The sequence below is a fragment of the Heliangelus exortis genome, chromosome 6, assembly GCF_036169615.1.
Source record: "Heliangelus exortis chromosome 6, bHelExo1.hap1, whole genome shotgun sequence".
NCBI classification, from domain to species: Eukaryota; Metazoa; Chordata; class Aves; order Apodiformes; family Trochilidae; genus Heliangelus; species Heliangelus exortis.
This window is the reverse complement of record NC_092427.1, coordinates 9,523,397-9,551,041: the sequence shown is the minus strand read 5'-3', so window position 1 is coordinate 9,551,041 and position 27,645 is coordinate 9,523,397. Positions and strand designations below refer to the sequence as shown.

General features: G+C 42.6%; 1 protein-coding gene across 2 annotated transcripts; it reads right to left on the bottom strand.

Annotated features, from left to right (window-relative positions):
* Positions 1–42: 42 nt before the first annotated feature.
* LOC139797434 (protein mono-ADP-ribosyltransferase PARP14-like) lies at positions 43–27,570 on the bottom strand. 2 transcript variants are annotated; one of them, XM_071746576.1, is made up of 17 exons: positions 27,024–27,570; positions 25,461–25,597; positions 25,336–25,369; positions 22,182–22,442; positions 21,349–21,585; positions 18,016–20,288; positions 16,279–16,515; positions 15,766–15,987; positions 15,228–15,291; positions 14,183–14,314; positions 13,447–13,509; positions 11,951–12,118; positions 10,161–10,364; positions 9,472–10,080; positions 8,777–8,922; positions 4,142–4,316; positions 43–2,540 (listed from the first exon to the last, which is right to left on the bottom strand). In XM_071746576.1, exons 1-17 carry the CDS (start codon positions 27,214–27,216, stop codon positions 2,251–2,253), a joined length of 5,445 nt encoding a protein of 1,814 aa, XP_071602677.1. In that variant the 5' UTR covers positions 27,217–27,570; the 3' UTR covers positions 43–2,250. The 2 variants fall into 2 exon arrangements, with proteins under 2 accessions (XP_071602677.1, XP_071602678.1); XM_071746577.1 differs by lacking the exon at positions 13,447–13,509 and having other exon boundaries at positions 27,024–27,538.
* Positions 27,571–27,645: the final 75 nt, after the last annotated feature.

Below are 27,645 nucleotides of genomic sequence, written 5' to 3'. Positions count from 1 at the left end.
AGAATTTTTGGATCTGCAAGAACAAACTCCAGCCACCAAGGGTCAGGTGAAAGCATAAAGCTTTATTTGACAACTAGCACAAGCAAAGTGATACAACCCCATGAAGGTATGGATAATAAATTTTGAGTCAAAAGAGAGAGAGAAAAGGAGAAGATACAAAGAAGAGAGAGAGAGAGAGAGAAAGAGATGGGAGAGAAAAAGTAAAAAAGTGAGAAAGAAATAAAAGAATGAAGGAGTTTGAGAGGGTCACCACCATGGGTCCAAAGGTGTCCAATGAAGGTTTCTTGCTCAAGATGGTGTTTTGACTCTGGACAGGGCTTGATGTGGGATGGTGGGTCCATCAAAGTGGAACTTCATTGTTGCTTATATAACCCCAAATTCCCACCATTCCAGGCAAATGATTCATTGCTCCATTGTTGGCCCAAGGAGAGGGAAAACTCATTTTTCCAGCTTTCCTCCCCAGGAGGAGAGGGGTCATTAGCATCAGTTACTCAGTTGCCTGTTACCAGCAGGAAGCTGGAGGTGTCCCAGTCATTTCAGAGACAGAACAGGAAAGGGGGTGAGAGAGAGAAAATCACCAGTCCTGAACCCAAGCACTGAGCCAGATTGATTAGATGATGTTGATTAGATTCCCCAAGCCCACCAATGCAGCCCCTCATATTTCAGCATGGTTGAGACGTATCTGATTGAACAACTGGAGCAGACCTCCACCCACTTTGCTCTCCAACCCTAGGCCTTATGCAGACTCTATCTGTCTCCTTCCTCTCCAGGAATCCCTTTCAAAATGCTAATGAGGATTTGGATAGGATGGGGTTTGCAAAGGTGACTTGGCACTGGCTCCTGCAGAGCATCCTGAGGTTGGCTGGACCTCCGTCAGGTTCCTCACACCCAGGTACACGAACTAGTAAAGAAAGTTTCACCACTGCCACCACCAGAGAGAAAAATCCTCACCTTTTCACAGGGAAGAAAAATCTTTAAAATGATGCTTATCTGTTTTGTTGCAGGGGCATCTGCTGTGAAGAGCAGAATTTTTTTATGTTGCCTAAATACCTACAGACACTATAACCACTTTTTCCCTTTGCAAGCACTGGGAATGTCACAGCAGGGTTTTAAGACAACCTGTCAGCTATTTGCAGCACAGGTCTAATTTGGGCTATAGCAGAACAATTTCACCTGGAGTCTGTATGCACAAATCTGTCACACAGACAATAGAAGAAAAAAATTTTGTTTAGACTTTATTCAGCTTCACACTATACCATCACTGTAACATAAAAAAACTCAAATGTGAAGCAACACTTCTACTTCAAGTGTGTTCTTTTGTGTACACCACAACTCTGTAATACAACATACCTGTGTGAAACTGCTTTAATTAGAAGGATGGATATATGGTTTATATCTGGTTTATATGGTTACAGTGTGAAAATGCCATTAATTACTTACTTTATAGAACTCTAAAAACTTTCAAATGGTTTTAGCATGAAAACTGTAGATAATACTCTGCAAATTGGTAATTCTGACAAGAAGAAATTAAAAGTGCCTTGTTAAAGACACTGACAAGAAGAAATTAAAAGTGTCTTTAAAATTGCCAAAGCAATGACTTCACAAATAGAAGTTGGATGTATGTAATGCAAGGGAGCATGGAAAATGAATTTATACCTCAGGACTAACAGAGTATGCCCCGAAAGCATAAAGATGGTGAAACACTGAATGCCAAGTGCACGTTTATTACTGCATTTTCTTTCTGTTGAACTCTTAGCACCAACAAGGGTGAGTGGATGCCTGAGAATGAGCAAAAATTCTGCTCCTGAGAGAGAGTATTCAAATAAGAGCGTTTCAAATAAATCCTCACAGGCAGCCAGGCCCTTGGTTCCTTATGGTGAATACTGGAAATAGGAACATGGGTAGATGTGCTGGCTTACCCTACACCTCCTGCTTGAGGCCAGGGCTGAGGCAGAGCAGGTCCCTCTCCCACCAGTTCCCTCTGCCCTGTGTGGGAAGAGGTCAGGGCTGTTCTCACAGGTCTTGTCTGCACCTCTGCATAACTGAATTTGATACCCAAGTATCAAGACAGCATGTTCTAAAACATTGGTTTGTCCTGGCCTTATTGTGCTAAAAATTTGAAGACATATTTAAACACATGGCTAAAAGAATAACCAGGTTAAGAAGCTGAGACATAAGCAAGAATCAAGAATTTCCCTAACTCCTTACCTGTAAAAGGCGCTAAAACTTTTCAAGATTGTTATGAAGATTCTATTTTTGGAAAGTAATAAGGTATGCAGGATATGCCTGAGTATCACTAAATATGACAAACATTGATGGATTTTCTATGTTATCAACCACGCTGTCATACAGGTCATAAGGTTCTGCTGGGTTTCTTGGTGGTGGCTCCACGAGTTCTCCCGTGGCAGCACAGTACTTCCCAGTGAGGACCCGAGCCAAGTACATGTATCTTCTGTTGTTGCTGTCTGGTTTGGAGTAAGTTTCCGTAGCAGAGTAAATTGCATCAAGAGCAAAGTAGGTTCCTTTTCCAAACCTTGCAGCTGTTTGGAAAGACAATGTTTTCAAGTAGAGTTAGTGGTTTTATTTCCATAAGAATCTCTAAAGCTCCTCCTCCCTTCCATCCCCCTCCTCTCCCTTTTTTTTTTTTTTTTTTCCACTCTGTGGAAGTTACAAATTTGATTTGAGTTTGAACAGTGAATTCTAGTTGTAATCCTTTGTATCAGAATCAAATATGAATCAGTGTAGATGTCTTATAAGTATCAACACACAGATTTTGACTCCTCTTTCCCATGACAAAAAGGGTTCTTCTCTCTGCTCAGCCATGTTGCTTAGCCTGCAATCCATCAAACTGCAAATTTTCAAAGCCTTTTCAACTAAAAATGACTATGTAATTGTAATTACAGTTTTCTGGTTATACTTCACAGTAAGAAGTTAGAGGAATCACATTTTTTTAATCTGAAATTTCTTTTTTTGATATTGGTACAAAGCTGTTCAGACCAGGCAGGGCCTTCCTCTCTGATCTTTAGATATTTTTGCACAACTACCTAGCCTGACAGAAGGGAAGATGCCTTTCCTATCATAAATTGTGGCTGAGATGGAGGTGAATATCAATATTCCCAGGCAGAGAGAGGACATGGGGAACTATGACTCTTTCTTTCTAAGCAAATTCCAATGTGGCACTACCAAGGAGTGGGAAAGTGAAACTACATTTTCCCCAGTCATGTTTTAAAAAGAAATGGTGGCTGCCATTTCAATCTGTACCTGGCTTGATATATTTTGTGTATGTTTAGCTTCATTTTCTCAAGGACGTATCAGCATAAGTACCTCTTGAGGATCCAGAGAGAAAAATGCCTACTTTTGGATCCAGACCACACCAAAGTATCAACCAAATGGGAGTTAAGCTGCTCAGCTCTCTAAAGATCAAGTCAGCCACAGGCATGTACAATTGTGTCTTAAGGAAGAAACCATTAAGAATAGAAAGTAAGGAGTTCTGAAATAAGGTTGCAGAACCTCTAAGACTGACTGCACCTCAGTTCAGCCCAAGTTCCACTTCTTTGGTTCCTGTCCTTCCTCTTTAAATGCTATCAAATAATAAACATGACATGACTGGATTACAGAAACTGGACAAAACAACCTTTGAACTAATGCAGAAAGTCCTTTTGATAAATATTTAAGCTATCCCTAGCAACTATTAAAGGGGAAGAAGGTAGGGCAGTGGAATCTTCTGATTGCTTGTGCTGTCCTCATCTTTGAAGGCAACAGGAAAAGAATCTGCTCCTTTACTTTAATACCTGCCTTAGTCTAAGAAGAGACGAGATACCAGCAGCTACTGGTTGGTGTCTCAATTTAGGGTGCTGAACAGAATTCTTTGTTCCTTCCTGAAGGCAGATTACACAAAACATTTCTCAAAAGCTGCACAGTCTTAATTTTAGAGGAGGTGAGCTGCTTCTGGAACCCTCTAGATGGTGGCATTCATCAACAAGAGATTAACTGAACAAGTTAATTCCTCTGTCCATATAGATTATGCTCCAGAGATGCTTCTTATTTTGTTCTCCAGCCTTGATGTTGCAATGACAGCACTGTAACACTGACATTCCCTAGCACGTGTTTAGCACATTAACTGCTTTGGGTAATAACTCACCATTCTTTCCAGAAAACCCACGATCAAATCCTTTGTAGTTGATCTTGCTCAATGAGGATGAAGTTGTCCCATGAAATAGCATCTTCTCAATATTTTCATTTTTGTTTCTTCTAGAGATAGATATTTTTTTAATTTGGTATTGCTTCCAAAGGTAGGGATTTTGTACTCTTTCAATCTGCAAAGTTACAAAATGGAACTGTGTTTATACTGGTAAGGATCAATATTTATCGTAGCAGGAAAGCATTAAAAATGAACAAAACTGAAAGAATTACAATTATTTTCACTACTCCCTCTTAATGTGTGTCATGGGTTGGGGAACTGAATACAAGAGCTGTCTGAAAAAAACAGAAACAAAGCAGTTTACAAGGGGTTTTCAAGCTCAGTAATTTTTGGTATACATTTGTTCTTGCCTCCTATACCAGGTAGGTACAGAAGTAGCCGTGGTAGCAGTGCATTGTCATTTATAGAAATAGGCTGTTGTACCACTGCTAGAGCCAAAATGCCTTCTTGTGCATCCTCATCATCTTTACTGATGATTTGCTCACTACAAGGTAGACTGTAGTGATAGCATTATGTTGGATTTGAGTTTCCCTTCTAGATCTCAGCTTGGAAGTCAAATTACTTCCTTTACTGTGCAGCTCAGCAACCCATAAGAAACTCCTACGTAAAAACAGTGAAAGGTGTTTCTGGCTCCCTGTGTCAACAATATAGCTTAAAGGAAAACCAACTGCATATCTGCATCAAAGTATGATCTGAATCATAGAATCATAGAATCATAGAATCATAGAATCCTAGGGGTTGGAAGGGACCTCGAAAGATCATCTAGTCCAACCCCCCCTGCCAGAGCAGGGCCCCCTAGAGTACATCGCATAGGAACGTGTCCAGGCGGGTTTTGAATGTCTCCAGTGAAGGAGACTCCACAACCCCCCTGGGCAGCCTATTCCAGGGCTCTGTCACCCTTACAGTAAAAAAATTCTTTCTGATATTCAACTTGAACCTCCTATGCTCCAACTTACACCCATTACCCCTTGTCCTATCACTGGTCACCATAGAGAAAAGCCTAGCTCCATCTCCCTGACACTCACCCCTTACATATTTGAAAACATTGATGAGGTCACCCCTCAGTCTCCTTTTCTCCAAACTAAAGAGACCCAGCTCCCTCAGCCTTTCCTCATAAGGGAGATGCTCCACTCCCTTAATCATCTTAGTAGCTCTGCGCTGGACTCTTTCAAGCACTTCCCTGTCCTTCTTGAACTGAGGGGCCCAGAACTGGACACAATACTCCAGGTGTGGCCTCACCAATGCAGAATAGAGGGGGAGGAGAACCTCTCTTGACCTACTAACCACACCCTTTCTAATGCACCCCAGGATGCCATTGGCCTTCTTGGCCACAAGGGCACATTGCTGGCTCATGGTCATCCTCTTGTCTACCAGGACCCCCAGGTCTCTTTCACCTACACTGCTCTCCAGCAGGTCAGCCCCCAACCTATACTGGGACATCGTGTTGTTCTTCCCCAAATGCAAAACTCTACACTTCCCCTTGTTGAATTTCATCTTGTTCCTCCCTGCCCAACTCTCCAGCCTGTCTAAGTCTCTCTGAATGGCAGCACAGCCTTCTGGTGTGTCAGCCACTCCTCCCAGCTTAGTGTCATCAGCAAACTTGCTGAGGGTACATTCTATACCCTCATCCAAGTCGTTGATGAATATATTGAACAACACCGGTCCCAGTACCGACCCCTGAGGGACTCCACTAGTCACGCCCCTCCAACCAGATTCTGCCCCATTGACTACAACTCTCTGACTCCTTCCTTTCAACCAGTTCCTGACCCACCTCACTACCTGATCACCAAACCCATACTTGATCAACTTATCTACAAGGATGCTGTGAGAGACGGTGTCAAATGCTTTACTGAAATCAAGATAAACCACATCTACCGCTCTTCCATCATCTATCCACCTAGTAATTTCCTCATAGAAGGCTATGAGGTTAGTCAAACATGATTTACCCTTGATAAAACCATGCTGACTGCTCTTGATGACCCCCATGTCCTTGATATGCCTGGAGATAGTGACAAGAACAAGTTGTTCCATCACCTTTCCAGGGATGGAGGTGAGGCTGACCGGTCTATAGTTACCCGGGTCCTCCTTCTTGCCCTTCTTGTAGACTGGAGTGACATTTGCTATCCTCCAGTCCTCAGGCACCTCTCCTGTTACCCATGACTTATTGAAGATGATGGAGAGTGGCCTAGCAATGACCTCCGCCAGCTCCCTCAGCACCCTTGGATGCATTCCATCTGGACCCATCGACTTATGGATGTCCAGATTACTCAGCTGATCCCTAACCCAATCCTCATCTACTATGTCAAACTCTTCATCTATCTTGACTACTTCTGGGGTTAAATGAATCTGGGGCTCATGCGGAAACCCTGCAGGAGTAAAGACAGAGGCAAAGAAGGCGTTCAGCACCTCTGCCTTCTTTATATCCTCTGTCACCAGGGCTCCCAGCTCATTCCTTAGTGGGCCAATATTGCCTCTAGTGTTAGTTTTGCTGGCTATGTATTTGAAAAAGCCCTTTCTATTATCCTTAACCCGACTTGCAAGGTTAAGTTCCAAGGACGCCTTAGCTTTCCTAATTGCCTCCCTACATCCTCTGACAACAGTCCTATATTCCTCCCAAGTGACCAGCCCCCCCTTCCATGATCTGTAGATTTTCCTTTTCCACTTAAGTTTTCCCAGCAGTTCCTTTTTTAACCATGCTGGTCTCCTAGCTCCCTTACTAGATTTTCTAACCATAGGGATGCTCTGATCCTGTGCTTGCAAATAGTGGTTCTTGAATATTGACCAGCTATCTTGAGCCCCTTTATCTTCTAACACCTTGTCCCATGGGATTTCTCTTAACAGTCGATTGAGGAGGCCAAAGTTTGCCCTGTGGAAGTCCAGGGTTCTGGTCCTACTGGGTATTCTGTTCCTTCTTTAAGTTTCTTCTTACCATCTCACTCTACCATCTCATGATCACTGCAGCCAAGGCTGCCATTGACCGCCACTGCTTCAACAAGGCCCTCCTTGTTGGTTAGTACAAGATCCAGCAGCGCTCCTCTTCTAGTCGGCTTGTCCACCATTTGCATTAAGAAGTTATCATCAATGCACTGGAGGAACCTCCTAGACTGTGAAAAGCTGGCTGTGTGAGTCAACCAGCAGATATCGGGGTAGTTAAAATCTCCCATGAGGACTAGGGACTGAAGTTGCGAGGCTGCTTTCAGCTGCCTGTAGAAGGCCTCATCAACCTCCTCGCCTTGATCAGGAGGTCTGTAGTAGACCCCCACAACTGTATCGCCCACACCAGCCTGCCCCTTAATTCTTACCCACAGACTTTCAACTTGCCCCTCATCAGCCCCTGCACAAAACTCAACACATTCTAGTTGCTCTCTCACATAAAGAGCAACTCCACCACCTCTCTTCCCCTCCCTATCTTTCCGGAAAAGCACATAACCATCCATGGCCACATTCCAGTCATGTGACCTATCCCACCATGTCTCTGTTATTGCTACCAGATCATAACCCTTAGCCCGTACACTGACCTCTAACTCTTCTTGCTTATTCCCCATGCTGCGTGCATTAGCATACAGACATTTCAGGAAACAAACAGAGCACACTGGTGGGACTAAATCCTCCCTAGACCACCTGCCTTCGGGCCCCGGTTCGTCCTTCTTGTGTTTGTCCCTAACAGACCCAGTTTTCTCCCCTTCCCCCTTCACATCTAGTTTAAAGCTCTCTCAATGAGCCCTGCCAAGTCCTGCCCCAAAAGCCTCTTCCCCCTCTGGGACAGGTGCATCCCACCTGCCACCACCAGGCCAGGTGTCTCATATAGCATCCCGTGATCAAAAAAGCCTGAAAGGCATTGCTATAACAGTTTTCCATTTTCAACTGAAAAAGTCTTCATGTAATTACCTGATTTATTCCACTGTGCACTAATATTTTGTCCTACTCATGTCTTCGTGACCATGCTTATTGAATCTCATAATGGAAGCAGACTTTTCAAACACATATTCTCACTTTTAATTTCATTGTATTTTCCCTTATTTGTTGCTGCTCCTGATTCTAAGTAATTCCATCCTGTTCCTCACAATTAAATCTCTGCACTGTGTTGCAGACTTTTCAATTAGCAGAATCAGATCTTGACACTTTAGTTAAAACCAACACTCTTGCCTGAAAGGCTCTGGGAATGACAGGAAAGAAGTAGTAAAATTGGAAAGAGATTTATGGCCAGTCTGCAAGGAGTTAGTATTTTCCTTTGCATTCTGAATGTGTTTACTCAGGCTTACATTTCAGTATAGAATTTCCTAATTGGAAATACCACATTAACTAATAAGTACCACATTAACTGAATCTAGAGTCAGCTCATAGACTGAGGGTCATTAGTTTTGCATAAGTAGAAAACAGAAATGGTAGGGCAGCTCTTAGGAAATTTGATTTCATTTATGTCCACCCTGTACTGCAGTGCTGGGAAGGCTGACATCTGAAAGGAGGCTTAGGCTGCAGAGACCTTAGAAACACATGTTCATAAAGTATATTAATGTTTTTAGCCCAAGAATTCACTCTTTTTTTTTTTTTTTTTTAACTCCATTAGTATTTCACCTTCTTTATGACAAAGCCGTGACAGGTTTTCTGAAATTTTCTCTTAACTTCCAGGTATTCCTGAGATGATGGCTGGAGAGGTACCAGTTTGACCCTTTCATCTTTCATGTCTTCCCACTCTATAGGGAGCTCTATTGACTGCTGGTCTGCAAAACAGGGATGGAATTATTGGCACAGACACTTAGAGCTGTTTTGTAGGATTGTCTTACAAACCAACTGCATAAAGCAGGCTAAGAGGACAGTACTTTTACACAATAGTTTATTGCAGGAATACTCAATCTCTTCAATACATCACTGGCTTTGTAATGCACTGTTAAGACTACATTTTCTCTAATCTAATTATCCCCATATCAATATCTAACTGAAGTTTGAAAATCACAAAAGAATTTCATGCACTCTTCTCTGTGCTCACTAGTCACATACATAAGGATAATATTTGTATTTAAAACACATACTTGAGTCCTAACTGTCACTAATTATGAAATTAAAACTGCTGCCTATGGCATGCCCAGGGGAAAACAAAACAAAACCAAACCAAACAAGCAAATGTAAAAAAACCAAACCAAAAACAGAAAAGAAAAAGGAAAAAAGACCCTATGAAATACCTTACTACTTTGGAATACCCAAATTTGCATTTATCAGAATTATAATTCAATAATCGCTATTAAAATTTTATTAAAAAAGCTGAAATTTACCTTCATTCTTTGGCACACGTTGAATGCTTATAGTTTTTCCTTGGTCATCATTAGCCTGTAGACTTTTCAGATCCACCTGGTAGTTCTTCATGTCAATTTTGACAGTAAGATGTGGCTTTTTGGCTATTTTGGCATCCTCCAGCTGCATATTTGTCAGTTTATCAAAAGCAACAAATCTGTCATTGCTTCCAAGATACCTCCATTCTACCTGGTTAAAAACCAGTTCTGCCTTGTATTCTTCTAATTTAGTATCCTTCATTTTTTTGATCATTTTTTGCACTTCCCCAGAAACAAAACAGACATCCTTGCTGATGCCAGAAATTTTAATCTGAGGGGTGGGAGATTTATTTTCAAGCTGAATGGTAACAAGACTTTTTTTCTGGAGATCTGTCAAGGCGTTAATTTGCCTCTCATCAAAATGTTCAATCAGCTCATCTGAAACGATGTTTGCAATCTGTTCATTTAAAATTAATTTATTTATCCAGGCCTCAGTTTCCTCCACTTTTTGTTTGCTTACTCCACAAATCTGAAACGTGGCTAAGTAAATTTTCTTCTCCAGAGCCAAGTGCTTTTCCTTCTTAGTGGGTTGGGTTTTGTGGAAAAAAAACGCTGGGAAAAGAGATGAGTTAATGATTAGTTTTAAATAAAAGATCTTTAGCTTTATGTGCCCATGTACACAGAAAACTTACATTTAATCTGAGCCTGTGATTCTTTTGTGGATGGACATGAATGTTCTCTTTTCTTCATGCTTGTGTAAAAGTCTCTGAGCATGGTTGTCTGGAAGATGATAATTCTGATTTTTTTTAGGTGCTGTACAGATCTTTCTCTTGCAAATTCCACTATAGCATCCAACATGTCATCAGCTGCCTCTCTTGGACTCAGTTTTCCTTGACCTACACAAAAATAAAAGGCATGTATCAGTGAACAGTACTCAGAGGAGACCTCATCACTCTCTACAACTCCCTGAAAGGAGGTTGGAGCCAGGGGGGGGTTGGTCTCTTTTCCCAGGCAACCCTCAGCAAGACAAGAGGGCACAAGAGGTCTCAAGTTGTGCCAGGGGGAGGTTTAGGTTGGACATTAGAAAGAATTTCTTTATGGAGAGCGTGATCAGGCATTGGAATGGGCTGCCCAGGGAAGGGGTGGATTCTCCATCCCTGGAGATATTTAAAAAGAGCCTGGATGTGGCACTCAGTGCCATGGGCTGGGAACTGCAGCGGGATTGGATCAAGGGTTGGACTTGATGATCTCTGAGGTCCCTTCCAACCCAGCCAATTCTATGATTCTATGAAATCAAGACATCACATCCCCAGCTCACACAGACTGGTGTCCCACCCTCCTCCCCAGTTGTTTTCTGGCCAAACCCCCAGCTTACACCCCCAAACCTCAGCTTACACCTCAACTCCTGAGCTCGAGGAGCTGACACCCTCCACAGACTCAGGAAGACCTTCTGAGATTTGCCCCGTTTAATTTTCAGGCTCCAGCAAGCACTTCAGCCTTAGCATCTCCCTGACATTTTTAAACGCACACATCACCAACTCTATCCCCATCTTTAAAACAGGTACAAGAGTAAAACCTAGTCAAAATCAGTGGAGGATTTTGGCACAAGCCTGCAGTGTATTTCAGCATACAAACGGGAACACCAACCTCAAAATAACTGCTTTCATTCCACTACAATCAGCCTAAAGCTCAACCTAAAGCTTATCCTGAAATTTTGGTGTGAACCCTGCCAGTGTCAGCCAAGGCATCCCTTGCACAGCTGTGTGACACAGCATGCAGGTGCTGTTGGTGGTCCTGGGGACCTGCCGTAAGTGTCACTGTGGAGTCCCGACACTGACCCAACACACCAACTCCTGCCCTAACCTGGCACACTGAGTAAGGACTAGCTCAAGATTTCTTTTTCCAGTGAAAGGAAGTCTTGGTCCAAGAAGGACACCCTGCTTTTTTCAAACCCTGCTCCCCAAGCTAACCAGAAGCTTAAGCCAAGGAAGCTGGCCTGCCTCTAGCCCTCCACTGGAGCTGGTAGGCTGAAAAAATACCTATAAAAGTGTAAACTCCAGGCACCCAGCCCACAATTTCTGTAGTCAAGGTTTTGGTCTCCGGGTAACTCCAGCCTTCTTCTCCTACAAACCACAAGTCCAGCCCTTCTGTGTGGCTGAAATCCCAAACCAAGGTCTATTGGGAAGTTTGAAGAAAGGTGTAGGGTGGCAACACCTGCCTGTTTTGGGGCAGAATGTCTTTTATGGAGCAATACCTTTTCCTTTAAGTGTTCTTGCTCCATCAATATTGACTGTAATACTTCCAAATAAAAGCAGAATTTTTGAGGTGTGAAGGTGGTGGTCGAACTGACTAGAACGAACTTTCACAACTCAGTTTGCAGAGTTTCTTGTACAAGTCTATTGTTAATCCTATGAAAGGCATTCACTGTGTCTCAGTTTCTGAACTACCCTCACCACAGCCCTCATCCCCCAAAAAAGCAAACCTGTTCCAATTGCTGGGAAGGCAACAGATTTGTACGTCCTTAGCTCACACTCGTTAAGCACTTTGGAGACGAGATTCTCCACGTCGTTGTTGTAAAGCAAGTGGATGATTTTATTGCACAGCAGTTTTCCACCTTGTGTAGTAATAAAGTCTCTGTGAGACTGACCAGCTAGAAGACAGAAGATAAAAGACACTTAATTTTCAAAGTTGCTCTCTCTTCTGATAAGAAATCTGGTTATTTGATACTAGAGGAGAAGTGGAAAAAAAAGAAATCCACTGCAAGGTACATTATTCTGATTTTTACTTGTTTTCATTTTCTCTGCAAATATTCTGATAGCAAAATTTGAGGAAGTAATTCAAATAATTGTGTGGTTTGTAATTTCCAAAGATCTCCACTACCATGTAGTTTCTTCTTTAAGTACAACTTAAGAACTTATGTTGAATTTAAACACAGCTCACTTTTATTTAAAAGCATGCCCAGAGAATGGCATTTGTCATTTATATGAGAAATCCTTTCTCACACCAACTATTCCTCAAAAGCTCAAACTCTCATTCTCCAGACAAGCTGAATGGTTAAAACAATTTCATTAAGATAATGACCAGTTGGTCTAAGAACTGTTGTGTGGGACCTGTAAAAAGACATTTGTGGTTTTTCAGAGCTCTTATGTTTGATTACTAACACTTCAAAATGGATTTATATTGTGAGGATTAGTAGACTGAACACAGGGTTTCATACCACTTCACTGGTCACCAAAATAATGACTGATTGCAAGAGAGACCAGGCTGATAAATGAGGAGAGCCTGCAGTGCCAAAGGCTAGGAAAAATAACCAGAAAACTCCATCTTTAAAGTTTAACCCCTGGACTCAGAGCAGGAACATTTTTTTTGTGCACCCGGAACATGCATGTTCTTCCTGTGCTCCCAGGGGCCATCCACACTGAGCTGGGATTTTCCTGCTCTACTGGTCTGGCACAATGCAGACTACAGAACTTGGGAGCAGGGCAATAAGCAGAGTTACATCATTTCAATAAAAAATAATTATATATTTATGAATATAAGCCCAGATTTGCTATTCGCTTTCAAAACCCAGGCCCACACATGCTTACACCAAGAGAGTCTTCCACAAATTTGCTCAGTTTCAAAATTTCATCTCTGTCGTAGCTGACAATATTAAAAATTAAGCTTGAAAATAAAGTCAGTGGGACGGTTTCTGTTCTTAAATCAGGAAAGCCTGACTAATTTCAGGGGGAAAAAACCTTAGATTAATTTCCCAGCACTAGTTAGCATCAGAAAACTGTATCCACCTTCTGCTCAGCTGTGAAAAGAAAAATTTTCAAAGAAGGTGTCAAATAAACAGGACTTTTCAAAATTCTTAAAAGTGAAAGCTGTTTTTTCACATACAATAACTATACCATCAGAGTAGAGAATTATACAGCAATTTTAATTTTTCAGAAAGAAGGAAAAAAAAATTAGTTAAAAAAGCATGCTCTGACATACCATACTGAGCACATTCATCTTTCACCTGGGAACCAGCAGCCTCCACAATTGCTTTGGAGACCCCTTAAATTATACAAGAACAGCATAGGCATTCATTAAGGCAACTTGTCTATTTCTACTCAAAACTCTACCCAACTTCTGTATTCCACAGATCCCTCTGATTCTTACATGACAAGATCCCTCAAAGTGTAAAACCTTGCCAGCTCCACTAAGTACCCTCCACGACACACTGGGCTGGCTGCAAAGAGACCACTCTCTCCCTTATTGATTAGAGATCACTATGAATAATTCTTATTCATTGCCTCACCAGCCAATAGTCACCAAACTCTGATTGCTTTGAATTTGATGCCTTTCATGCTTGCAATCACAATTTCACCAAGGACAGGACAATTTATTTAAGCAGGGTTTTGGCTTACAGTGAAATGTATTAGGACAAGAGAAGTTTTTTCAGAATTATATTTGAACTAAATACATGCCCCCCCCCTTTTTTTTTTTTTTTTTTTTTTTTTTAAGCATTTTTGTCATCTAGTCAGATGCCTTCTGTTTGAGAAGTTTGGGATCTAAATGGAATACCCAGGACACATAAAAAAACCTGTTTAAGATCTACTTCCTGACACAACTTTCTTACGGGAGACATACTTCATGAGAGCTACTCATACAGACAATTCTTTCCCTTACCCACATCTAAAAGCTAGCCCAAATTTATCACTAAAGAACCCCACACTGAAGACAATACCTTTTGTGACATTACATTTGTCATTGAGTATGTTTACAATAACCTCTGTATCTTCTTCAGTAATATCTCCGTTAGTTATTTGGAGTGTAATCGAACCAATCTGGATTTCATGAACTCCAAATACTTTGGCTTCTGAAAGGGAAAGAAAGATACCTTAAGGCACTTCTCCTCTAGTTTGGGGTATTAGTCTTTTTCACTGATAGAAACTTCAAGTTATAATTTTAGGGAATATGGTCTAGATCAGTCTGATGGACCTCGAGAGTCTCTGCCCTTCTCTTTATGTCACTTCTGGAAGCAGGAAGTCTTCTTCCCATTGAAATACTGCAAAAGTGAAACCATTTGTATTCCTGTAATAAACTCAGAAAATTCCATATAAACTCAGAAAAGACTCCTCGGGTTATTTGATCTGAACAGCTCTGCAAATTTCCTGAATTAACTGAATTAACAGTGCTTAAGCACTGCCGGTAACAGAGATCCCATCACACCATTATTCATTATTTCATCTTTACCCACACAGATACATAACTTGCTTACTTCTGGTCTAAATGTAGCTAACTTGTATTTTGCTGCTCAGTCTTAACTTCATCTCACTGGTACAACTGAGAAGAAAGAGATATTTATTCCTATGAATACACCTTTACTGTTGATGTAGTTTTTCGTAGTGTCACACTACTATCAATTAATAAATGGAAAGAAAATAATCCATTTTGTATGTCTCTGTATGGAAGATTAAAGGTACAGAAATACACATTATTTATGGCTTGTTTGACAAAGTGACACCAAATTCTTATATCCTAATGGTTTTCCTACCAGGATATCCTCAACAGTGTGGTAAGACTGGCCTTACTAAAAGATAAACACGTCCTCAACAAAAGAAATTCCTCTTTAAGATTTTCACACATGGAGTTCAAGAATTCCAGTCCATTAGGAGGCAAAAACCTGCCCTCTGTGTCCTGATGACATTCCATCTGTTTCCTGTACATATAAAACCTCACAGCACTTGCATTCTTCCTTGTGTCCCAACTCCTGCCCCTACACGACTTACTTGGCTGTAGTGATGCAGCGTTGCAGCTTTCAACTACCCTGTGTCCTAGTTCAATGGTAAAAGCCTAAAAAGAGAAAAAAGGTACCAAAGGTGGAGTTTCAGAGCTCATATACTGAATATTTCTATAATTAACATTATAGATATTTCTATAATTAACATTAACAGTTGTATAGCTCTTGCTGAGCCACCTGATTGATGCATTTTACAGTCTCGGGTATCACTGGTGACAGTGGAAGCCTCAGATGGGCACTGTTGATACTGACTTTGCCTTCCCAGAACTCTGTCAAAAGATGAGTGAGCACCTACAGGTGTTTTCAGTGAGAGCAGTGTGGCCAATTTTGTCTGCAGCTTGTGCTTGCTGAGAGGTTATATCTTAGAGACATGGCAAGAGATGCTGGAGAGACATCCTGCTCTCACCAGCCCACAGCAGTAAGGAGGTGCTAAATTATTCCCTTAAGAAAGCAATATAACTAAATTATATTGTTAAGGTGTAACTAGCCCAGCACATAGCAGACAGCTTTGCCCTGAGAAGAACTACCTGAATGTTATCTGTATCTTTTGGATCCAAGAAAAAATGAACTTCCTGGAGATTCTTCCAAGTATGATTCCTACTGAACTTGAATACCACATCAAACATTAGCTTAGAAACAATGTTTTTAGGAAATTTAAATCCTCCAGTTCCAAGAGCTGGGAAAGCAATTGATTTAAGTCCAAATTCTTCAGTTTTCTTCAAGCAGAAATGGATTACATCGTGTAGGCTCTGTAAAACACAGCAAAGATACTTTTTTTTTTTTTTTTTTTTTTTTTTTTTTTTTTTTAAAGCCATAATTTATTACTAGTTCCATAGAGACTATGCTGGGATTAGAAACAGCTCTCAGTGCATCAATGCACTGTTAAGGTCACTCCACTAGAAATAAATGGAGTCAAGTAATTTTAACTATTTTAAATCCTGAAACTTCAGGATAGAATCCCAAATAAATCTGTTTCCTAAATATTTTTAAATTTCTTTCTTGTTTGTTTGTTTTGGGTTTTTTTAAGAATAAAACTATACCTCCAGGGCCTGTCCTCCTCTTCCATCCCATGGAGGAAGTATGGCATGAAGCACATACTTGCAGGCCAGAGCACATCCAGAAGTGCAGACCACGCTCCCTGGACCATAAGCCTGTGTTCTTTTTTCGAGGTTAAACTCCCTTTGGAGTGCAACTCCAGCCTTTTCCAGCAAGGCTCTGCAAAGAGGCCCCACACCAAACATCAGATCTAAGCCAACGCTGTTGACAATAACATCCGTCTGCAACAAAATGACAATAAAAATATCTGTAGTCAGACTTCAAGTAAACATATGCATCAAGACTAATAGCAGTAGTAACAAAATGTATGAAAAACAAGATGCCTATGGAGAAATAATCTGGTTTTCAGCACAACTTCTGCATAATGAGCACTCCTGGACTTGTAGGAAACCCACAGTTAATACCCACAGTCAGTACCCACACCACAGGTTGAGCATGTAGGTCCTGCTGATCCATTTCTCCATCCAGTGGAGGCAATGCAGTGATTTAATTCATCCCGAGCAGATGCCAATGTCTGGGCAGGTGAAATGAACCCAGCCCCTCTAGTCTGCCTCATCCCCTCTCCACAGACCCAGCCTTTTCTAAATTTCCCTGTGAAGAACTGCTGCAGTATTTCTCCTTCTTCTCTAGCATCATCACAGGGTGTGCTGTATAAACCACCCTCAGCGTAGAAAATTTAATGTTCCTTTCCTCCTTTTCACTGAAGTGGGACTGTCTGCACCTCGTAAGAAAAGCAGCATCTCACAGACCAAAACAAGGTGGAAGGAGGTTGTGCTCTGATGAAGTAGAACAGGCAAATACCCAAACTCTGATGTTTGCTTTGCTTTTTTTTTTTCCACTGGAGACATTTTAATTACAAAGTATTTTAAATTTGTACCATATGGAGAGTCTCTTTATATCTAGTATTGCTCTATACTGGAATGGGCTTTTACAGGCACCGAAATGACAACTGAAGCAACTGATATTGAAACAACAGGAAAACAATTATGATTTATGGAAATTTTAAACTCCAAAAGTATAAAAATCAGGAGCTGTTGACAGAAGTGAGATTTATCAAGATGCACTTTGTATAACTGAAGGAAAAAAAAATAAGAGAAAGGAACTACATCAGAGGTATAAACTGAGCCTTGATGGTCTAGATGTGTAACAGTTAAACTCTTTGCTAGCAAACATAATGAAAAAAGAAAATGAGGGGAACCAGTTAAGGAGAACAGTTCTAGACTTTAGCAAATAATCTAAGCCTGCACTCTTTTGTGGGGTTGCTTTTCTAGAGCCCAGTAACTTCTTCGTAGACTGTGGCTGCAATTCATCCAAAGAGAAGGGAACTAAAAAAAATAAATTACATCACCCCTGTTCTCCTGACTTGCAGCCGCAGCCCAGACAAGTGCTGATTTCCCGTAATATCCAACCTAGACAGCTGTAGATCATATGAACAATTTTTGGAAGCTATTCAAGCTGTTTTACATGTTGGCTTTAGCTCTGAAGGATGAATACAGCCTAGGTGAAAATGAAACAGCCTGAAAGTCACAACTGCCCACTAGAAATAGCTGCAGTAACAGATCCCAAACTGAAAGCATCGGTTTTGCAAGCTTGCATCCTTGTTTAGTTCACCCATAGCCATTGTTCCCTTACATAGCAATTCTCAATAAAGCAAAATAATTCTTCAATTTAAATTTTAAAACCTTTACAACAGGTTAAAGAGAAAGCAGAAGAAGACCTACCGTAGCTTCCTGAATCTTTTTCTCTTCTACGTGGATGCTAAGTCCTTCATTTGTTCTAAACATCTGCAGATCCTCTTTTCTCTCCTCCTTCTGGCCTTCTGTCACCTCATCACTCTCTGAGCGTGGCACCATCAGTATCAGGGAGTATGATCCAGCTGTAAACACTTTTTTTACTGTCTCACACAGAACCTGAACTACTTCTTCCACATCATCCACAAGATGAATCTTCTTCAGGTCGCTGTCTTTCATGGACCCCTCCAAGGTCTCCTTGATGGAGGACACGATTGAACGTGCACACATCTGCAGCGGGAAGCCAAAAACCCCACCACTTATAACAGGCAGAGCAATGGAACGATGATTGTATGTGTCAGCTAGCTTTAGACAGTTCTTTACTGTCTCTTTTAACGTGTCCAAGCATTTCTCTGCTTCGTGTGCCCTCCACCTGGGTCCAACAGCATGGATGACATTCTTGCAGGGGAGTTTCCCAGCGCCCGTGATAACTGTGCACCCAGGCTTCAAGCTCCCGTTCTTCCTCACCAGCTCGTTGCATTCCTCCTGCAGCTCTGGACCAGCTGCTTCTGACAGTGCCTCAGCAAGGCCACTGTGGTGTTGCAGGCCTTCATTAGTTGCATTTACCACAACATCAACTGGGTAATCACACAAGTTACCTTTATACACCGCTACTACCACCCCGTTTGGCAGCACTTCCTCACAGTAGAGCTTTTCTTTGTCAGCGACTCTTCCATCCTTCTGTTCTTGCACTTCTTGTTGTTCCAGCTGAATCAAACAGCCAAACTTCTGCTCTGCCTCAAGAACACATAAATCTTTCCTCTCAATGAATAACTCTTTAGCTCCTGGTTTATCATTTGTCACATTTTTCAAGTAAAGAGATGAGAGGATTTTTTCAAACGAGGTGACTGCTTTTGGCACTTCTGTTCTTGGTCCACTCAGGGAGAAACATGGCGTCTCGGTGTCAAAGCCTACTGTCACACCCTTCTTCCTCAATTCAACATGAAAACTGGATTTTTTCTTCTCTACAAACTGCACGACCATGGCTGAATTAGCTGGGATTACTTTCTTCACATATATGTTTCTATCCAGAAAGTTACTAAGTTTCTGATGAGCATTTTTTACGGCCTCAGAAATGCCAGCAATAATCACTTTATTTTGTTTTCCAGTGGGTTCATCGATGACTAGAGTTCCCTGGGAAGAACTGTCCATCTTAAGCAAGGAAGAAACAAGGCTCCTCCACTCCTCCTTTTTAATGACCTCACCATCCTCCACATCGATGCACACATACTCTAAGTCTGTCTTTATTTGCTGTTCTGCTTCTGAAAGATCTTTGTGGGCACCTCCAAATAGCATCACAGTATCATCCCTAAGCTCATAAAAAGCATTAATTTTTTTCCTGGTGAATAGTAATGCTGACATTGCTCTAGTATCTAGACGCTGGAGATAGTGGAAAACCTGGGGATCAATTTTCACTGTTTTATGTGGCATGTTGTATACCCTTTTCAGTATTTCAGCTTCGATTTTATGTACTTCTGCAGGTAATCCATGCAACTGAACAGCTTTTTGTGTGTCACTATAAAAGATCTTTATGGACGGATATTCCATGCGAATATTATTTTCCTGCCCAGCATTTTGCAGGATGGCATAGATCCCTGGCACCACTGGCACAGAAATTTCTATGGTTTGTTTTTCCCTCTCACTTTCCTTGATGGCTTTTTCCACGTATTCTGTCACTTTTTTTTCTGCACTCTCCACCCCAGCTCTACTGCCTGCAATCACCACCAACCCCTCAGAAACATCAGTTATGAGCAGAGCAAAATCTTTTACCAATCTCTTTTTCAAGTCTTCCCAATTTACTGAATATACTCTGCACTTCACAGCTGTATAACGTGACATGATACGTGAGAACTCATTAGAAGCATCTTGCTTCCATGTCTTGATCAACTTAATCATTGGCTTTTTCTGTTTGGAAAGAGGGAACGATGGGCACAAGGTAATTTCTGGGTGTGAACAGTTCACCTCTGGCCATTTTAGGTCACAATGGAAAACTGCCATTTCCTGGTTTATGTCTTTGATCAGTTTGCCATGCCTTTGTAAAAACTGCCAGACATACTGATCCAGTGGCACTTCAATGGGATCTGGCATCTTAATAGTTGGTCTTTCTTTTCCATAGAGAGCTGCTCCCAGGGAGTGGTAATATGGGTGCACAGAAATCTTTGTCTCATCCAGTACATGTTGCTTTTTCAAGACAGTATTTAGGTCTGAAAGTTAGCAGGCACAGAGACAAACACACATAATATCATTAACTTCAAACCATGCAAATGACTCTGGTTTTAGAACTACTGCAATGAATAAAATAACATTTTGGGTTGCTCTTTTTTTCATATGAAAGATATTTTTATGTCTTTATGATTTCCAAATCACTCTGTAGGGGACAAGATAGGAGACTTGGCTCCAACTACTTTGTTAACCAGTTTGCTTGTGCTTGTATTGATCTGTAGAGCTATGCCTTGCTCTCATGTCATAAGGAAACCCCACAGAGCAGGGCCACAACTATGAAATGATTCTTAGTCTCAGCTTAAGACAAAATACTTTGTGCCAGTGCACTTCTACATTTTTTGGGGGGGACTGCAATTCCAGTTGGAATGGACAAATGAAAGGAATTGTAATGTTGTCAGGGACTTAAAACCACATTACAGTGATCCAGATTACACATTAACTTATTATACAAAATATTCTTCAGCAAATTCCGAGAGCTGAAAGAAAACCAATCACCTGACAGATACCTTTAATTTAAGCTAAAGAAATTTACTAGGCCAGGAGTCTCCTAACACAGAGATATCACCAGAAGCTGTGCTGACACGAAAATGGGACAGTGATTCAACACAAGGAATAGTAGCAAGATTGTTATTTTGCTCTCTCCATCCCTGATAATGAATAGATTTGATCTTAATCAGCTTCTGAAAGCTAACTGTGAAAGCTGAAGTCATTAACAAATCCTGCAAGTAAAGTTCATGTTGTATTTCAGATTAAAATATCTGTAAATGGAGAAAAAGATTTAAAAAAACATCAATGGAAACAACCCATGCAAAAAGAAGGCATTAGAATGACTCTTTGGTAATACAAAAACCAGAGAGATTTTGAAACCATAAACATTCAGCAATATTTCTAAGTCCAGAGCACTTCCTAGGAACAGGACAGCATTCACTGGTTTTAGATACAGCAGTCCAGGCTTCTCCTAATTTAATTCTCCAGTTTTAGGGTAATTTTCTTTCAGGCCCCCTGCCTGGGAGGATTCGGTCAGACAGAGGGCAGCGTTACCTTTCTGATCACGGAAAGTAACGATGGCCGAGTTCTCCTCAGGGAAGAGCTGGACCTCTGACACTTTCCCCCCTCCACTCCATGCACTCTCAAAGTAAATGGTGATATAGCCTCTGGAAACACTGTCTGGAAGGTTTTCAGCTTTGATGCTCTTGGTCAGTTCAAGAATCCTGGCAGTTATTTTTTGTTCCTTAATTATTTTGTGTTGCCGACATTTTCTGACAAACTCTTCAATATCTGTAAGCAGAAAAGCAGTATCAACACTGACTGTGTTTTCCAGTGTTATTATCAGACCCAGCTATCACTTCTGGCAGAGAAACGATCTGGGTCTACTTCTCCCTGTATTTGAAGCAAAACTTTCTTTGGTGCTAAAGTAACTACCTCTGTGTTGTGACAAAAAGGGGAAACGCACACAGCCACCTTACTCTCTGCTATTCCCTGCCACTATATCTCTGTTTCCCTCTTATTGATCTCTTGTATAAACTAAGCACTTCTGTTTCACTGTCTTCTCAAAAGGTAACTTTATATACTTCAAAAATTCACAGAACTAATCGCCACACTCAGTTCACTTCTAATTCTTCTACATTTAACCCAAAATACTATAGAGACAATGAGACATTCTTAGCAATTTCAGTTAATGAAGGTGCCATGATTTTCTTTTTCAGTGTAACATCTGAATCACAGACATTTTCATGGAGCTGTATATAACACTTCTTTCTTGAGGGACTACAGTCCAAGTACTTTTTAAAAAGCGAATCTCTAATGGAAGAGGTATCAAGCTCATAATACACATAAATTCATGGAAATGAATGATGGTATTCATCCCATCTTACCAATACTTCTTTTAAAAGTAGCTACAGCAGCATTTATTTCATGTATCTCTTCCACAGTGAAGTCATCATCTCCTGACAGGTTGCTGATGTTCTCCAACAGGATATGTAACTCTTCTGGACTGCATCTTGTGATGTTTTCAAACACCACTGAAGGTGATGCCTCTGCAGACTTTTCTGCGATGTTCCCTGCAGCACCAGTTTCCTCCTGGAGTGCCCTGTTCACAACAGAACCCTCTGCTTTCTGCAAGGCTTCTACATCATCTGCAACAGAAAGAGAAAGGACATGTTGGCACACTTTTTCTGGGACAAACAGATTTTTCTTACCCTTTTTCTCCTTTCCCAATAAAAGTGATCCTCTAATCCATCAAATATTGCAGGGTGCCTTGGGATTTTTGGGGATCCAACGTAGCCCAGATGTTATATTCTGTGAGGCTGCAAGCAGCTTCTGTGCTGGCACAAAACCAGCCATGAGTAAGAAAGTCCAAGGTCACTGGAGACATAAATAAAATAAAATAGAATACATTGAGATAATTTGCCACGGCTGCTCAGGAGTTGGTAAGGGTTGTGAGAGGCCCTGCAGTCCCTGATTCTGTTTCTTAGCCCAGGTGCAGGCATAAGAAGTCTGCACATCCATGGGGACATTCACAGGCACCACAGGTGACCAGAAGCTCAGCATGACAGAAAAGCCTCCGTGCCATCAGTGTGGCACGACAGTGCTGAACAACACATGTCCAAAGAAGGATGCAACAAGATTTTGTGGATAGAAAATGTAACTGGGATGCCCACCAACTGCCCCAGAAGTCCAGCAGCTGCCAGAGGAGGGCACAATTCCAGCTTTGCAGGAAGATGAGGGTGGGAGTGGGAGAGAACCTCTGAATGGGAATGATGTGCTCTTCCACATGCCTGAGTAAACTAACAGTGTCAGCCAGGTATGTGGTGACACAGCTGGCCAACAAGTCATGGAAAATAGCAATGACAAAGTGCTGACAGGGTGGCAGGACTGGCAGAGGCCAAAGGGCACCCCAGGATGCTCAAGATGGCCACACTCACAAACCAAGACAGTTCTTCCCTCTTCGCCCCAGCAAAACCAAGCAGGAACATAAGCCCCTTCTAGTATGCTAAACCAGAACATCCCTGCACTGCAGTGGGGAGATGAGCATTGAGTGAAACCCTGGCACTCACCACACTCAGTGTACACCTCCAGGGCCACCATCTCTGGCCATGGCAGAGGACAGGTAGAAATGAGGGGAGAGATGCTCAGTGAAGCAGCTGAACACCTGAGTGGGGAGGGGGAGGGCAACATCTCTGCTTGCTTTGCCCCAGGAACACCCAAGAATCCCTCAGTCCTGGTGATGTCAGTTATTAATTGAAATGAGTAAAATTTTAGGGAGAAAAATCACACTTGTGGAAAAATAACGTAAAAGAGAACAGAAGAGACATGCAGAATAAAAATAATGCTCACATTACAATGAAACAGTAAGAATTAGACAAAACCAGGTTCCAGTTTGAGAAAAACATGTCCCAAGTAGTCAACAGCCTGGCCTTGAGACCAGCCTGCAAAACATCTGCCAGAGAGATGAAAGGGATGGGAAGGAACACTCCCCACAACTTATCTGGGTGACAGTCTTGAGCGCTGAGTAGAAAAAGTGTTAGATTATTGGGTTCTGTATAGTACTGTATTAACTGTACTAGTGAGTTATTAGTATACTAAAATACCCGCCCTAGAGGGACCCCCTCAAATATATTTATCAAGATCAAATATATTAATTATCAGGGATGGAGAGAGCAAAAGCCCCTTAAGTCTTTGAGCATCTTGTAGTGAAATGGCACTGCCACTTCAAATGGAAGGGAGGAATTAGTCAAGATAATCATGCATGCGAATGACAAAATAATGTTAAAGTCCTATCTCACGTTTTTGGGTGTAAAAGTAACGCTTGCATTTTGAGAATATTAGCTTGCTTTGTGGAATACCACCCTGCTCCCTTTTCTGCACAAAACTGGATATTAAAGCAAATAGCTCAGCTCTGTGTGTGGGTTACCTTATTGCATACTGGGTGATGGACTCCACTTTGGGGACAACACGGGGGCAGCACCCAACAGCCCCAAGGAGAGAGACAGAGAGGCAGGAGAGGAAGGCTGGAGCAGATGGCAGCACTGACAGGCTGGCTCTGCCCACTCACTGGGTTTACCAGCTCCCCCAAGCTACAACAACTGATACCAAACCCATAACACACACAGAAGGCCTTGGAAGGTCTACCAGAATAAGCCCAACAAGAGGAAAGCAAAACAAGTAATTGCAGAAGCCATAGGTCTACAGACACTCGTTATTTATTTCTAGATTGTGACAGGAACCACAGACTACACTACATCCAAAGAAGTACAAAAAAGCCAAACCTGAAAGCTAGGCTGACAGAATGAAACAATGAAAAGCAGCATCTAAAGGTTTTCAAGGTCCTCTCTACTAAAATGAATAAGTAGATGACAACTTTCAAAACCTAATTTTGAAATAAGAAAACCCACCCAAACCAGCACCAAACAAGACTTGATATGGGCAGGAAAAAGATAGGGGGTAATCACTGAAGAACTTGCTGATCAGGAAGTTCTTCTCTAGTCTGTGTTGGAGCTGAGTGGTTGTTCTTCATGGATGTGGGTATATTTGGATGTGCAGTACTGTTTTCTAGATTGCTTTCTGAAACACAAAGCTGAGCAGAATATTGCTGAAAGAGGACCTAACCAATGCCACTGAGATTCTGGGGAGATGCACCACTTGTCTTCACAGACTCTCCTAACTAGAGGGCAGAGAGATACCAGGCCTGGGATTAAGGCCTTCAACCTAGTTTTTTCTGTGCAGATATTTCCTAGAGCAGTTATGAAGGATAAAAGAACTAAATCACCCTCTGGAGGTGTTCTTCTGGTTAGAAAGGCTATTTTAGAAGCTGTGGTCTAAGTCTGGCAAGGTAAACTCCATCCATGGTGATCAAGTCTACAGTGTTCCTGGCCAGACATTTTTCCCTGTATCACCTGAATCAGGCTGCCAAACTCAGAAACTTTCAGAACAACTCCCCACTGAACTGAACCTGTGTGTGGAGAAAAGCACCAACATTCCCGTTTTATGAAGAAGAATCAGCACACAGAATGATGGATAATGTTTTACCTTTTGCTTGAATGTTGCTTGTGGTACCTGGAGCCTAAAATAAAATTAAAGCAAAATATCAGTGAGCTATTTGACACTCTCAGCACTATTTCAAAGCTCTGGTTAGGATTACAACTGTTACTCACCTTTGTGGGAACTGATTTTTCTTGAAGTGTGTTCTTTTCAGCAGCTGGTGGTCTTTCAGGGTCTGAAACAATCAACTTAATTTCTTTCCCTCCCCAATACAGCTTATGAGATTTTTTCTCAAGAACTCGTTGCTTCACTAAATAAAACAAACAAACAAAGAGCTCTGTGGAAATTTGAATAGAAACATAACTTTAAATTACATAGCACTTTCCCAGCATTACATCAGGACACATGCACCATCCCACAAAATGAAAGAGAAGCTAATACATAAAGCTAGAACAGCATGCACAAGGCTTCCCTCCTGAAAAGAAAAGGAAGAACAGCAGAGGATATTATTTCTGAAGCAAAAACCAACCGAAACACTAGAGATGTGAAGCAAAGCTCTACCACACATTGCCATGAAAGGGGTCCTTTTTTTGCACCTTTTTGTACACCCACTCTTTATACACCCTCTTCCAGACACTGCCAAAGTGGCTTGGGGTTGAATGTCCTGCACTTACCAGCTGAGTGAGTCAGCAACTGGGAAGCATGATAAGGAAGGAGGGGAAAAAAAAAAGTACATAAATACATGTTTGTGCACATACCTGTACATGCACATGGATGCTTACATCTAACACAACTGCAGCTAAGTGCTTATCACCTTTCTGCACGCTCTCATAATATGCATATTATATATATATATTCTAATACAGATCTGTAACTGTGTGTGCTGGGTCAGTGTGGCCGGGTTTGGTAAGGGGGAATAGGAAGGTGAGGGGCCTGCAAGGGTGGCTCCTGTGAGATGTTGCTCCCCTGGTTCCAATTCTGGCCCCACCAAGGCTGAGCCCATCAGCAACAGTAGATGTGCCTTTGCGAGTAACTTATTCAAGATGGCAAAGAAAAAAGAGCAAAAAAAAACAAAACCTGCAGGTAAGAGGAGAGGAGGAGATCAGAGCAATGCTGGAGCAGAGATGCCAAGGTCGGTGAGGAAGGAAAGGGAGGAGGCGCCTAAGCAGAGATTTCCGTACAGCCCCGTGGTGAGATGGCAGCTGTGCCCCTGCAGCCCACGGAGGAGCACGGTGGGGCAGACGTGGGTCTGCAGCCATGGAGGTGCCAGAGGAGGTGACTGCTCCCGCAGCAGCCGTGACTCTGTGGGCACCCAGGCTGGAGCAGTTCCTGAGGGACCGCACCTCCCGGGAGGGACTCATGTCCGAGGGGCTGGTGAAGGACTCTCTCCTAGGAGAGGGACCCCACGTTGGAGCAGGGGAAGGCTGCGAGGAGTTTCCCCCCCTGAGGGATAGAAAGCGGCAGAAAATGTGTGACAACTGACTGTAAACCCCATCCCGTGTCCCCCTGCGCCTCTGGGCAGGGGAGGCGGTAGGGAAAATGTGAGCAAAGTGGCCCCGGAAAGACGGAGAGCGGGGTTGAAGATCAAGTTTCACTTTCTCCTGCCCTGACCCGACTGGTTACAAATCAAATTTTTTTTCCTGGAACATGCGGGCAACCCCCGGCGGCGGCGACCCCCGGGACCCGCCGACCCGGACCTCCCCCCACTCGGCTTCTCCCCAGCCCCATCCGCTCACCCTCGGGAAGGACAAAGCAGAGGAGGACGTCTCCGGTCCCGGTCCCGGTCCGCAGCTCGCACTCGCCGCCGTCCGATTGCTTCCGATTCTGGAAGTAGCAGACCAGTTTCTTCCTCAGGGCGGGGGGCGGCGGGTCGGGACCCCAGTCTCCGCGCACCAGCAAAGGAAAGGAGTCCGAACGCTTCTCCGCCATTGCTTCTTTCGCTTTCGTTTCACTCCCGTAGCTCGGGGACCTGACCCTTTCCCGCAAAGGGGGAGGGGAGGGAGAGGTCGGCGGCCCCCGGGACACGGCGGAGGGGGTCGAGGACCGAGGCGGTGTCTGCGCCGGGTCGGGGGTTTCCCTTCTCCCCTGTCCTGCGCTGGGTCAATCGGCTCAGAATCGGTCGCAGAATGCCAGGCGTGGGAAGCACCGCAAGGATAATGCGGTCCAACCTATCCCGATGATGGCTCGGCAACCTGTTCAGCTGCGCCTAAGAAGCCTGCGGAGGCTTCCTACGCTTTGGAGCATCTGTCGCGACACGGCTGCCCGGTCGGCTCCTCCTCACCCGCCCAAAGGAGGCCGGCCCTGCCACCAGCCCGTCCCAGCGGCACGCCTGCTCCTTTCCCTGGCAGAACTTGCTAA